At 44.6% G+C, this 12,112-nt stretch overlaps 1 protein-coding gene across 1 annotated transcript; it reads left to right on the top strand.

The window, feature by feature from the left end:
- Window positions 1-379: 379 nt before the first annotated feature.
- Window positions 380-10,353, top strand: LOC126267420 (glycine, alanine and asparagine-rich protein-like). The gene is made up of 6 exons (XM_049972668.1): window positions 380-475; window positions 1,498-1,563; window positions 1,655-1,707; window positions 3,434-3,739; window positions 6,825-7,034; window positions 9,659-10,353. The coding sequence occupies exons 2-6, from the start codon at window positions 1,527-1,529 to the stop codon at window positions 9,896-9,898; spliced, it is 846 nt and encodes a 281-aa protein (XP_049828625.1). The 5' UTR covers window positions 380-475; window positions 1,498-1,526; the 3' UTR covers window positions 9,899-10,353.
- Window positions 10,354-12,112: the final 1,759 nt, after the last annotated feature.

The following is a 12,112-nucleotide window of genomic DNA, read 5'->3' as shown; positions in this document are numbered from 1 at the left end:
CTTCTGACTGCCAGTTCCTTTCCTTACTGCCGGCACGTTTGCGCCAGTGTGCCCCTGCAATACAGTTGCCTCTGAGATCTCACGCGCGCAAAAAGATAGCAACGGTTTTGTAACAGTGTGGCGGGACAATGCCCGAGAGGTGGAGTGTCGGACAGAGGGGAATAACGCTGGACCAGAGATTCCAAACAAAACTCTAGAGACGAGTATGCCACGGAATGTGGAGCGCGGGGGTGGGGGTGGGGGGGGGAGGGACGCTTGACCGAAACCTTCTCCATTCTCCACCTCCTACCCCCGTCCCCACCTTAGGCCAGTCTGCCCACAGCGGTACTTTCGCGAGACTGGGTGAGCTACCGTATAAATACTGAGCGGCGGGCAGAGTTCGGCATCAGTCGCAGCTCCACAGCGCCGACAAGCCCTCTCTTCCCTTTCTCTTCCTCCTCACTGCCGCCTTACGTTTCGTGAGAGTCCGCTCTTGGTAAGTTCAACTCTCCGTACAAAATAATCTCTGTAATGCGTGGAGTAACACGGAGAGCAAGTATGTCTTCGTGTTTCACTAAAATGTTAATGTGTGTCCGTACGTATCTCGACTGCACATTTACGTTCGCAGTGCAGTATATTTCAGTTTAACATATAGTGCTCAAGGCCCTCATAGTCACATCAGCCGAGACTACTAGGCAACTAAGAGATGCCAGATTAAAGCGTGATGTAGTGTTTACGTCTTTAAATATTTGTGTGGACGACAGGTGTTTACTCTGGAATGAGGCATAAAATATTTTGTAGACTTTTCTTCAACGGTAGAAAGTATCCACTTGGTCATGATAGTAAACAGTTTACAGAATTATAACCAGCGTCAATCATTACTGGCCATAATTATTCTCGCCCTTTACGTTCATGTAGCTTCCAGCAGGGACTTCAGCTGCTAGATACTTTACTTCCGAGGAAAGATAACTATAAACTCTCGTAATATTTTTTCAAATCAGCTCTGTTCATCGCACTTTGTCTATTTGCGATCAATTTCCAAGCTTTAAAACTTCATTATCAGGTACTTTATCTTGATAATTGATCTCATGTACCGCCGCAACTACACAGGCTTACTATGGTTCACCATTCTGTACGATGTCACATAAGCTCCTCAGGCGTTGTGACGTAGGTAACCTTCAGGAATCATATTCGAAAGTCTCTCTAACCAGTTGTATAATACTTGGGTTGTTCAGAGCAAACTGTCAGAGCTAAGAGTAGCTGTGACAGCCTTTGATAGTTCTGACAGCATCTATGACGAATTCGGAGAAGACGACAAAAGGAAAATTTTGTTTGCTGTCGGTACATGAATTAATTAGCTTCAGATGCCTTTAGTCATCTGTGTCAGATTTCTTTTACGTGTTGGTTCCCTCTTGCTGTGAGAAACGTTAGTGATACTTCCACTCAAAGTCCATATTGTGAAAGGCAATTTTAAGTTCAGATATTTTCTAATGTAAATCATGAACTGATACTTTGCAGATCCTTGCTACACACAGACTAGCAACAAGATGAAGACCACAGGTGTCATCGCTCTAGTCTGTTTCGGTAAGTGGGAAGAACAGAGTCATAATTTTTGCAATTACATTTCTATGTAAAACAATGTTCCTTATGCGATATTGTTTGCTTATGTCAACAGCCGTCGCCTTGTGCGAGGCAGCTCCTTCAGAAATTGCTGCAGCAGAAGTCAGGGTGAGTATCACAGCGTCACATGCTACATATTTAGTCTAGTTTCGTAAGACTATATCCAATGACGGTCCTTTTACGAGTGTGCCGCCACGTACAAACGATATCACCTGCTTCTGCAAAATCCTAGGAGCACTGTGCACCCGTCGCGGAAGTTTCTCAGTAGAGAACGAAATTCATTTCAGTTAGTATCAAGAGTTAAGACGAAATAAAGTTTTAAAATTCTCTAGTTCATAAACTTCTTGATTCTAGATTTACGTAAACTTGGATTCTTGAGAGGCGTTGCATTTAATGCAGCTTTTTCAGTTTTTAATAGGGTAGAATTTGAAACATAAAAAATAATTTGCAACACTCATCTCGTTTAAGGTTAGTTCAGAGAAAAGTATTCATTAGTAATTTCTAAGGTTGCAGTTTTAATTGCCGTTGCCGTTTCAGTTTCAGTAATTTAAAACAAATCGATATCATTAGAGCCATTGTTTCTGCAATAGGCAACCTTAAAGTTCTGTATCGCAACCTATTGCATATACTCAGATCCACGTTGCGAGAGTTTTTGTGCCTGGAGCGTATTCAACTCCTCCAGAAGCAGTAAACTGGGAATCGTCATTTATAACTGCTGACTCAGAATCGAGCAGTGTCGGGCGTCCGACATCGAGATCGTGTCAAGTCCACACCAACGAGCGATGAGTTGTGCTCTCTCGCTGTCAGTCTTGTTCTCGCGTATGTTGCTCATGTAACTGCCATGGGAAAATTAAGTATAGTTAAACATAAAGCATGTAGAGAAATATTCGTTTTTAAATACGAACTGTTTTTAGCTGACCTGCCAAAATCCAAAATAATTTGTTAACCACATAAAGCAGTTTAAATTCTTTACTACACTAACATAAAGTAGTTCACTGGTTTCAGTGTAGTACAGAGCCTACGTAGGACCCAGGAAAACTGTTACATTTCTATCCCTATATGTCTGGCTGAAAGTAAAGCCTCTAATATTTCAAAATGGCTTGTTTTGGTCAATGTCGCCATCATCAAATGATGCATTGCAGTTACCACTAGAAAAGGAACTATCAGATAACTGTCATATGTGACTGACATACACGACAGTGAACTGTTACTCTGTAATTGCGAAATATGACCTGAAGATGGGTGATATTGCCCGAAACCGATCATTTTGAAATGGAAACAGCCATCGACAGAGAGAGAGAGAGAGAGAGAGAGAGAGAGAGAGAGAGAGAGAGAGAGAGAGAGAGAGAGAGAAAGCGTATTTCGTGTATACGGCTATCGCAGATAATTCTCTGTGACAAATCTGCCCAGCTTTGGTAAAATAAAGAGTTTATTGCAAAACAAAAGGAACAAATGTTACAAATTAGCAGCCTTGGACCCATACATGCAAAACTTCCTTTAAGAGTCGTTACTGGTATTCTATGCCGTAGACTTGAGTCAGTGTTTCACTTTACAGACGAGCAGCAATGTCCGAGTACGTCGAGGCGTTTCTCTACTCAACAGGCCATTTGTTGAGGAGATGAAAGTAGTTCCACTACCTGCTTTCCAGTACATTTATTCCACCCGCACGTTCCTCTGCTATGACCTGCCCTCCACAAGTGCCTGTTTCCCCGTGTCTCCTCGGCGAACTTACCTCATTGCCCCCACACCTGCACCTCGTGTCCTGGTGATGCGCCGCCACTCGACAATGCTGCCGCTTCCAGTGCCTGTGGCCGCTGACGGGTATCGCCCACAGGTGAAGCGCGACCACGGCGACGGCGGTGACGGCGGCTTCGAGTACGGCGGCTTCGGCGCGGCTTCGGGCCACCACGGCTTCGGCGGCGGCTTCGGCGGCGGCCACGGCGGCGGCCACGGCGGGCACGGACACAGCATCGGCGCCGGACTCGTCTCGATCGCGCAGGGAGCCGTGGACGCGGCCAGGAACGCCGTGTCCAACCAGCACGAGGCGGCAGGGCAGGCCGCCTTCCAGGCCAAGAACCAGCTGGCGCAGAACGCCGCCGCCGCCGCCGCCACCGCGCAGGCCGCCCTCGCCGGCAAGCAGGTGCGTCCACTCGCTTCCACTAGCCCAGAATTGAACGTGAAGCACGTAGGGCAGTGACTGCATCCACTCGTCACTAGTACAGGCTTTTCACGCGGGTATTTTGACAATGTTCACTGGAATACTCTCAAATTCTGAAGGTGGCAGGGGTACAATACAGGGAGCGAAAGACTATTTACAATTTATACAGAAACCAGATGGCAATTATAAGAGTCGAGGGGCATGAAAGGGAAGCAGTTGTCGGGAAGGGAGTAAGACAGGGTTGTAGCCTCTCCCCGATGTTATTCAACCTGTATATTGAGCAAGCAGTAAAGGAAACAAAAAAAAAAAACAAAAAAAATTCGGAGTAGGTATTAAAATTCATGGAGAAGAAATAAAAACTTTGAGGTCGCCGATGGCATTGTAATTCTGTCAGAGACAGCAAAGGACTTGGAAGAGCAGTTGAACGGAATGGACAGTGTCTTGAAAGGAGGGTTGTAAGATGAACATCAACAAAAGCAAAACGAGGATAATGGAATGCAGTCGAATTAAGTCGGGTGATGCTGAGGGAGTTAGATTAGGAAACGAGACACTTAAAGTAGAAACTGAGTTTTGCTATTTGGGGAGCAAAATAACTAATGATGGTCGAAGTAGAGAGGATATAAAATGTAGACCGGCAATGCGGAGGAAAGCGTTTCTGAAGAAGAAAAATTTGTTAACATCGAGTATAGATTTAAGTGTCAGGAAGTCGTTTATGAAAATATTTGTATGGAGTGTAACCATGTATCGAAGTGAAACATGGACGATAAATAGTTTGGACAAGAAGAGAATAGAAGCTTTTGAAATGTGTTGCTACAGAAGAATGCTGAAGATTAGATGGGTAGATCACATAACTAATGAGGAGGTATTGAATAGAATTGGGTGGAAGAGGGGTTTGTGGCACAACTTCACTAGAAGAAGGGACCGGTTGGTAGGACATGTTCTGAGGTATCAAGGGATCACAAATTTAACATTGAAGGGCAGTGTGGAGGGTAAAAATTGTACAGGGAGACCAAGAGAGGAATACACTAAGCTGATTCAGAAGGATGTGGGTTGCAGTAAGTGCCGGGATGGGGTAGCATGAAGAGCTGCATCAAACCAGTCTCAGGACTGAAGAACACAACAACAACAACAAAAACAACAACAACATTGCAGGTGAACATATACAGTTCAGGCACACGCCACGAATATTCTTTGCACTCACTCTGAGTCTTCTACAGCTGTGTCCCTTATGAAGAAGACATCACAGGGACCTTCATCTGTTGACAACAATTTTTCTCTCTCTGGAGATAACTACACTAGACTGCTTGGATATTGTCAGTGAGTGCTGCAATCATTTTTAGGGATATCGTGTTACATTGTATTTATCATAATAACTGTGTGCTACTCGTTTCACCAACTTCAAAGTAATGACACACAGCTGAAACAGTATAGAATACAATTTCACTGTAGGATATCACCATCAGATTAACGCTATCCCTTTGTGTCTTACCATACTGGAGGCTCTGTTTTCAAAACTAATCAATCACATGTCAGTAGAGGTGATAGAGGAATGGTCTCACCATGCATTCGGGGACAACAGAACGTATTTCTCAGTCGTTTCTAGTTGCCCACCACACACAACCACTGCATGATCACGGCACGTTACGTCTCACCTTGCCAACCGTTGTGGTCGAAGGGTTCTAGGCACTTCGCTGCTGGTGCGGTCGCACGTTGGAATCCTGCCTCGGGCATGGACGTGTATGATGTCCATAGGTTGAGGTTGTTGGGTTTAAGTAGTTCTAAGTCAATGGGACTCAGATGTTAAGTCCCATAGTGCTTAGACTCATTTGAACCATTTTTTTCTTGACTTTGTCCCATATTGCACAACATTAATGTCGCCAGTTTTGGCTAGAATGTTTCGTCTTTAATCAGCCTCATGTTTGTGGTGTGGCAGAACTAAGGAGAAGGCCAAGCATCGAAAATCATGACAATCGTTTCAGCTGTCTTAATTGGTACCCTTCATCAGAGTAACAAAACTTTTATAACGCTGAGCATAACGCTGCCAGCAAAATGTAGCAAGCCATGGCAGTTTCTGTATCATGGAAAAATGTTATAAATTACAAAAGTGTAACTTGTGACTTATTTTCAAGTCACTATGGTGACACTTCAAGAAATGGAAGGCAGGAAGATTATATTTTACACTTCTGTCGACAACAGTCATTAGAGAAATAGCACAAGCTGGGATTAGAGAGGAGATGAAAGGATATTGGTCTTGGGCTTTCCAGAGGAAGTTTTCTGTTTTTGAGTTCACAGATTTTGTGGCAGATGTTCCATCAGGGCGTGGGAAAGTAACTGTATTATACCAAAATCAGCTTTATTTGTGTATGATCCATTTCTGTAGATTATTTCAAGAAAACATCCCTGTTCCTTCACTGAATTATTATAGTCTTTCCAGATAGTTTCACAAAGTGAGCAACTGCAGTGGTGAGACACTGGACACTTACTGGGAAGGAGAGTTCATGTAGTTATTTGTGTATCAAGATTTAAGTTTTCCATGATTTCACTAACTCGCTTAAGGAGAGCACTAGTTGTCTTCTTCAGACTGAGACAGCGGATCTCTACCGAGCGAGGTGGCGCAATCGTTAGCACACTGGCAGGCATTCGGGAGGACGACGGTTCAAACTCACGTCCGGCCATCCTGAATAGATTTCCCTCGATTCCTCTAAATCTCTTCAGGTAAATGCCAGGATGGTTCCTTTGAAAGGGTATGGCCCAATCCTTCCATAATCCGATGGAACCAATGACCTCGCATTTCGTTGCCTCCCCCAAACCATCCAATCAACCGATCTCTTTCGCAATTCAAGTTTGTGCTCAGTCTCTAATGGCATTGTAGATGGGATGTTTACCTCATATTTTGGTTACGTTTTTCTTGCAAAGTGTCTCGTGCGTTTTAAGCTGGACTGCGAGACAGGAAATACGGAAGAATGACATTGCTGATCTGACAGGTTTATTGAGTCGGTAAGTTTGTTTAGGGTGTAGTTCCTGGCACGCAGTGTGGTGACAGGCTGGTGTGGTGTTCGGTGAACAGGTGATCGTGGCTAACCTGGAGCAGCAGGCGCGCGACACGCACGCCCAGGTGGAGTCTGAGCTGCTGCAGCTGGAGCAGGCGCAGCGCGCCGCCACGGCCGCCTCCCAGGCCGCCGCACAAGCACAGCACCAGGTGCGCGCCGTCACCGCCGCCCTCAACGCCGCCCAGGCAGCGGCTGACCAGGCGCAGCGCGCTCAGCAGGAGGCCCAGGTGAGCGCACCACGTGACACACGGCGATTCCCATCAGACGTAGCAAACTTCAGCTGCTCTCTCGTTGGGTGCAGCAGTCACTAATACTCCTTCTCTCTGTATAAATACTGCAGCCTACTTTCTCGCCGGCCGGGTTGGCCGAGCGGTTCTAGGCGCTACAGTCTGGAACCGCGAGACCGCTCCGATGACAGTATCGAATCCTGCCTCGGGCATGGATGTGTGTGGTTAGTTAGGTTTAAGTAGTTCTACGTTCTAGGGGACTGATGACCTCAGACGTTAAGTCCCATAGAGCTCAGAGCCATTTGAACCATTAGTAATCTGAAGATGACAGTCAGTTACTGTCAAACTAGTCACGAAATAAACTATTTCACATCAAGTGATCTTGGCTTCTAATATTACGAATTAGAATGCATAAGATTAGTTTGGCTGGATACTGAGCAAAGCCAAAGTAAAAGGAAATTTATAGCACACACTTCTTATCTGTATGGCTTATAGTTCACATTTTTCTTCTATATAAGGCTACACTTCAGTCAAATACTATCTTAGATATCCTAAGAACTAAATTTTAATTCATTGTTACCGTATTTCCGGAAAGTGTTTCTCACTGTTGCCAATATGAATTTTATTTTCTCTAGACTTCAGTTATTTTGATACCTGAACAGCAAAACTCGTCTACAAAGTTCAACCTACTTTCATCACAATCACCTGACTTTATTCAACTACCTTCATTCTATTTTCGTTAATGTTAATCTTAACCTGTTTTTTACATGACACTATTAAGTCTGTTCAACTTATCTCCCAAACCCTGCAGTCTATGAGAGATTTACGACAGTCTCCATACTGCTGTCAGTCTTTGCTGCTGGCTGATGTCGACATTTAATATTTATTGCAACCTTATTATCTTTGATTACTACCAGAATTTTTCTGAAGTGTGAACTTGCAACAGGTATCATTCAGTCTTCTGAGACCAGTACTGCTAGTCATGTAACACAAACTATTCTCTGTGCTTCTTTATCAGCACAAATATATCCTGACCGCTGTCTTTCTTACATGCTCACTGCAAATCCTGCATTCCTGTCCTTTCTGCGCCTACTTTTGTTTCACGCACCTGGAAGTCTCCACAGCCACATATTCTGAGGAATTATATTACCATTCATGTGTAGCATATGGCCATATCATTCCAGTAGCCCCTATACTGTTTTTCTGCAAGTGTCTTTCTTCCATTACTTGACTGGTATTTTTGTTGTTTAATACGTCTGTTATTAAAGTTGTGCAAAAGCTTCTGTAATGCATCAATTGCATAGTGTGGAATCTTTCTTTTAGTTTCTTTGCCAGTGTCAAGACTTCCGTCCCACTGATTTGCACAGAGCTCCCGTATAGACACCTCTGTGTAGCTTAGCACATTCTGTGTTTCGATTGTTCTCGAAATAGCTTCTTAATTACAATAATTTATTTCCGTATTTTCGTCTGTATTCCTTGATCACCTCTTCCTTCCAATTCAAGCTGCTGACCTTATTAACTATATGAGCTTCTTTTTAGTCTTACTCCCACCCATTATGTTACATCATCATTTATGTACATACGTTACTCTTCATGATCAAGCTGTTATAGAGGGTGTAATGCTCGAATACAGCCGTGGGGGTTCTGGGTTCAGTCCTATGCACTGGTGTGAATTTTTTAGTCCATTCCATCCGAGACGGCCACTGCTCCACTCAGCCCGCTGTCGAAATGAGTACCGTGGCTTTTTCCTTAGGGGTAAAAGGCGGCCAGGGCGAAGGACTCACCAATCTTCCACCTTCTAGTGCTGAGCAAATGAAAAGGCTGTATTCTATATGACAGTCGAGTCAATTGGTTGCACCGCAGACTTTACATTTCATCACTCTTAGCGTTCCCCGCGCTCCCAAATGTTCTAAACTCGTAACATATCTCCTTCTACTTAGCTGCAGTGAGTTACCCATTTACAAACAGTAGACTGTACTTGCTGGTTCATACTATGACATTTCTTGCTATAGTTTTCAAAGGTGCTATCAATATATATTTCGAGCACAGTGAGACAGATGTATCAACCTCGTCCCAACCCCTTTGTTAACTCGAATTTCTTACATATTTTGATTTATGTTTAGAATCCTTACTAAGCTTCTACTGAACTGTCTTCCTTAGCTTCTAATACGTTTGTAATTGGCACACTGTCATAGGCCTTCTCGTAGTTAATAAATATCATATGCCCATCTATTACGTAATTGGAAGGTGGAGGGGGATAAAAGAAAATAAAGGAACTAATGATACCAGCAGCATTGGACTATGCGGATTCAGCGGCGATGGGTGAAAACCTGGGACCTCCGGCTTACTGGGCACTTGGATTAACCACTGCGCCACCTGCACACAGTGTTCATGGCAAACGTGCAGGCTATCTTGCCACCTCTCGCAGCGGACCCACACTCCAGCCTAATGCCACCTATCTGCTGTCCCCATCCATGCCTTTCAAGGTCGCCAGTTTAAGATTCCTGCTGATTCCACACTGAAGGTTACGGATTCTTTTGTCCATCTGGGCGAATCAGTTATCTGCGTAGCTGTTCCATAAGCTGTAACTTCCCTTGCTTTACGCTGGTAATGTGTGGCCGCAGGGCGAGCTGGCCTCGCAGTCCAACATGGTGGCGGCGGCGCGCACGCGCCTGGGCCAGGTGGAGGGCCAGCTGCGCGACGCGCGCGCCGACCTGGAGGCGACGCAGCAGGCGGCGCTGCACGCGGCGGCCGCGGCCCAGGCGGCGCAGGCCAACGCCAACAAGCACGCGCACGGCCTGCACGGGGGCTTCCACGGCGACGGTGGCGCCGGCGCAGGCTTCGGCGGCGGCTACCACTACTAGCCGGCGCGGCTGCGAGGGGTCCTCACGCTGGCCGGCTTCTGCGCGCTCGCCGCCGCCGCCTTCCTGCTCGTCTGGTTGCTGGTGCTCAGGACGCGCCTGCGGGTCGGCGGAGGAGCAGCCTCTACATAAGGATCTGACCACTTCAGAGCCCGTTGCCAGTAACTTCGCATCTAGTAACTTATTTCATTTCCGAGACTTTCCGCTCTTCAATACCTTACTGCTCGCTTACTGTCTTTCCACCTCTGTCTGCCTCTCAACTTGTGAGGGCCGTCGCGCGCATACTGCTTCTGATCCACTGTGAAGAAAGGCGATTACGTCGAAACGTATGTCGCAGTTTCTTGCACATTATTTTTATACTATTAATTATTATGTTATACGTTTTTATATGTTTTGTATCAACAACACATGGAAGAAAGTGTAAACTTTTGTGAATAAAAGTTATACATATATTAAAACTGTCTTTCTTTTGAACAATGTCGGTGCAAACCTCAACCTTCGAGGCTCCACAGATGCGCAGTCTTAAGAACGCCTGCCTTGTGTGTTCACGAATACGAAGTGCATTATGAGCACTGGAAACAATATAGTTCAACACCATTTGTGTATGAATATCCTATGATAATTCCGACAGCAACATTTTTATGCATCTTTCAATAAAAAAAAGTACTCCGTCTTTAGGCCACAAGTGGCCCATCGGGACCATCCAACTACCGTGTCACCCTCAGCTGAGCATGCGGATAGGAGGGGCGTGTGTTCAGCACACCGCTCTCCCGGTCGTTATGATGGTTTTCTGTGTCCGGAGCCGCTACTATTCGGTCGAGTAGCTCCTCAATTGGCACCACGAGGCTGAGTGCAGCCCGAAAAAATGGCAACAATAAATGGCGGCCTGGATGGTCACTCATGCAAGTGCCGGCCACCCCACACAGCGCTTAACTTCGGTGATCTGGCGGGAACCGGTGCATCCACTGCGGCAAGGCAGTTGCCATATTTCAATAAGAGTGGTGAAAAGGGTTGATTTTGACTAAGTTTTGAGTTTTTGTGTAAAAATATAAATATTCACCTTATGACTGTGTGCTTTCCTATGTCCAACTCAACTCAGTCTGATGCCTTACAGAATTTGCGTTTATAACATTAATGTCTTGAATAAATGCAGGTTCACCTCATTTGTGGAAGAATACTGCGAAGAAAGGAAAGTCTTTCTATCAGTTATTTGTTTTCACCATCAGCCAGACAACCAGTAATTCCGTTTAAACAGACAACAAAATCGTTGGTTTCTGCGCTGGCAGTTCTATCTGAAATTAACTTTATCCGTCGTTAAAGGACAACAGGAATAATTCGCAGTTAAGCTAAGTGTAAAGTTTTCATCAACAAACCGTTTGTTCCCATTTCCGTTGTGAAACACAAAAATACTTTTTTGTAAACCTTCGTAGTCGAAACGTAACAATAAGTAAGATATAATTTTCAGTTTATGCGTTTTTCAATGTTAAAAAACTTGGCTTATGTGCCTAAATAATCGGTTAAAAGTCCCTATTAGACACAAAGGAATGTATTACTTTTTGGACATATAGCAGTGCACATCATTCAATGATTTTTAATTCTGTTTCATAAACATCATAACTGTTTTTTTTCACCAGCGATAAACAATAGCGCGCCACATTTCTTTTTTTTCTTTTTTAATCAGAATTTCTCTCCTGAGCAAACCTCTTCATTTCAGACTAGCACTTGCACCCTACATCTTCAATTACCTGTTGGATGCAATCAAACCTCTGTCTTCGCCTGCAGTTTTTACCCTCTGCAACTGTCTCCAGTACCATGGAAGTTATTTCCTGATGTCGTAAGAGACGTCCTATCATCTTGTACCTTCTTCTCGTCAAAGTTTTCCGTTTACTGCTTTTCTTGCCGATTCTGCGGAGAAGCTCGTCATGTCAGTCCACCTAATTTTCAACATTCTTATGTAGCACATCTCAAACGCTTCGATTCTCTTCTGTTCCGTTTTTCCTACTTTCCATTGCTTCGTCGGTTGTGTATCCTTTTGCTTCCATTGTAGCAGTATTCCTATACTTCGTCTTCTTTTTGACACCAGGCTTTCGGTGTTGAGTTTCTCGCTATTCTCCTTTCTGATGAATCTCATTACTTTTGTGGTTTTCTGGTTTACCCTCCAACCTTATTCTGTACTAATTACACTGCTCATTCTATTCAACAGATCTTGTAATTCTT

Source organism: Schistocerca gregaria, chromosome 4 (assembly GCF_023897955.1).
Source record: "Schistocerca gregaria isolate iqSchGreg1 chromosome 4, iqSchGreg1.2, whole genome shotgun sequence".
NCBI lineage: Eukaryota > Metazoa > Arthropoda > Insecta > Orthoptera > Acrididae > Schistocerca > Schistocerca gregaria.
The sequence above is the reverse complement of the archived record's forward strand: the minus strand, read 5'-3'. Positions and strand labels throughout refer to the sequence as shown.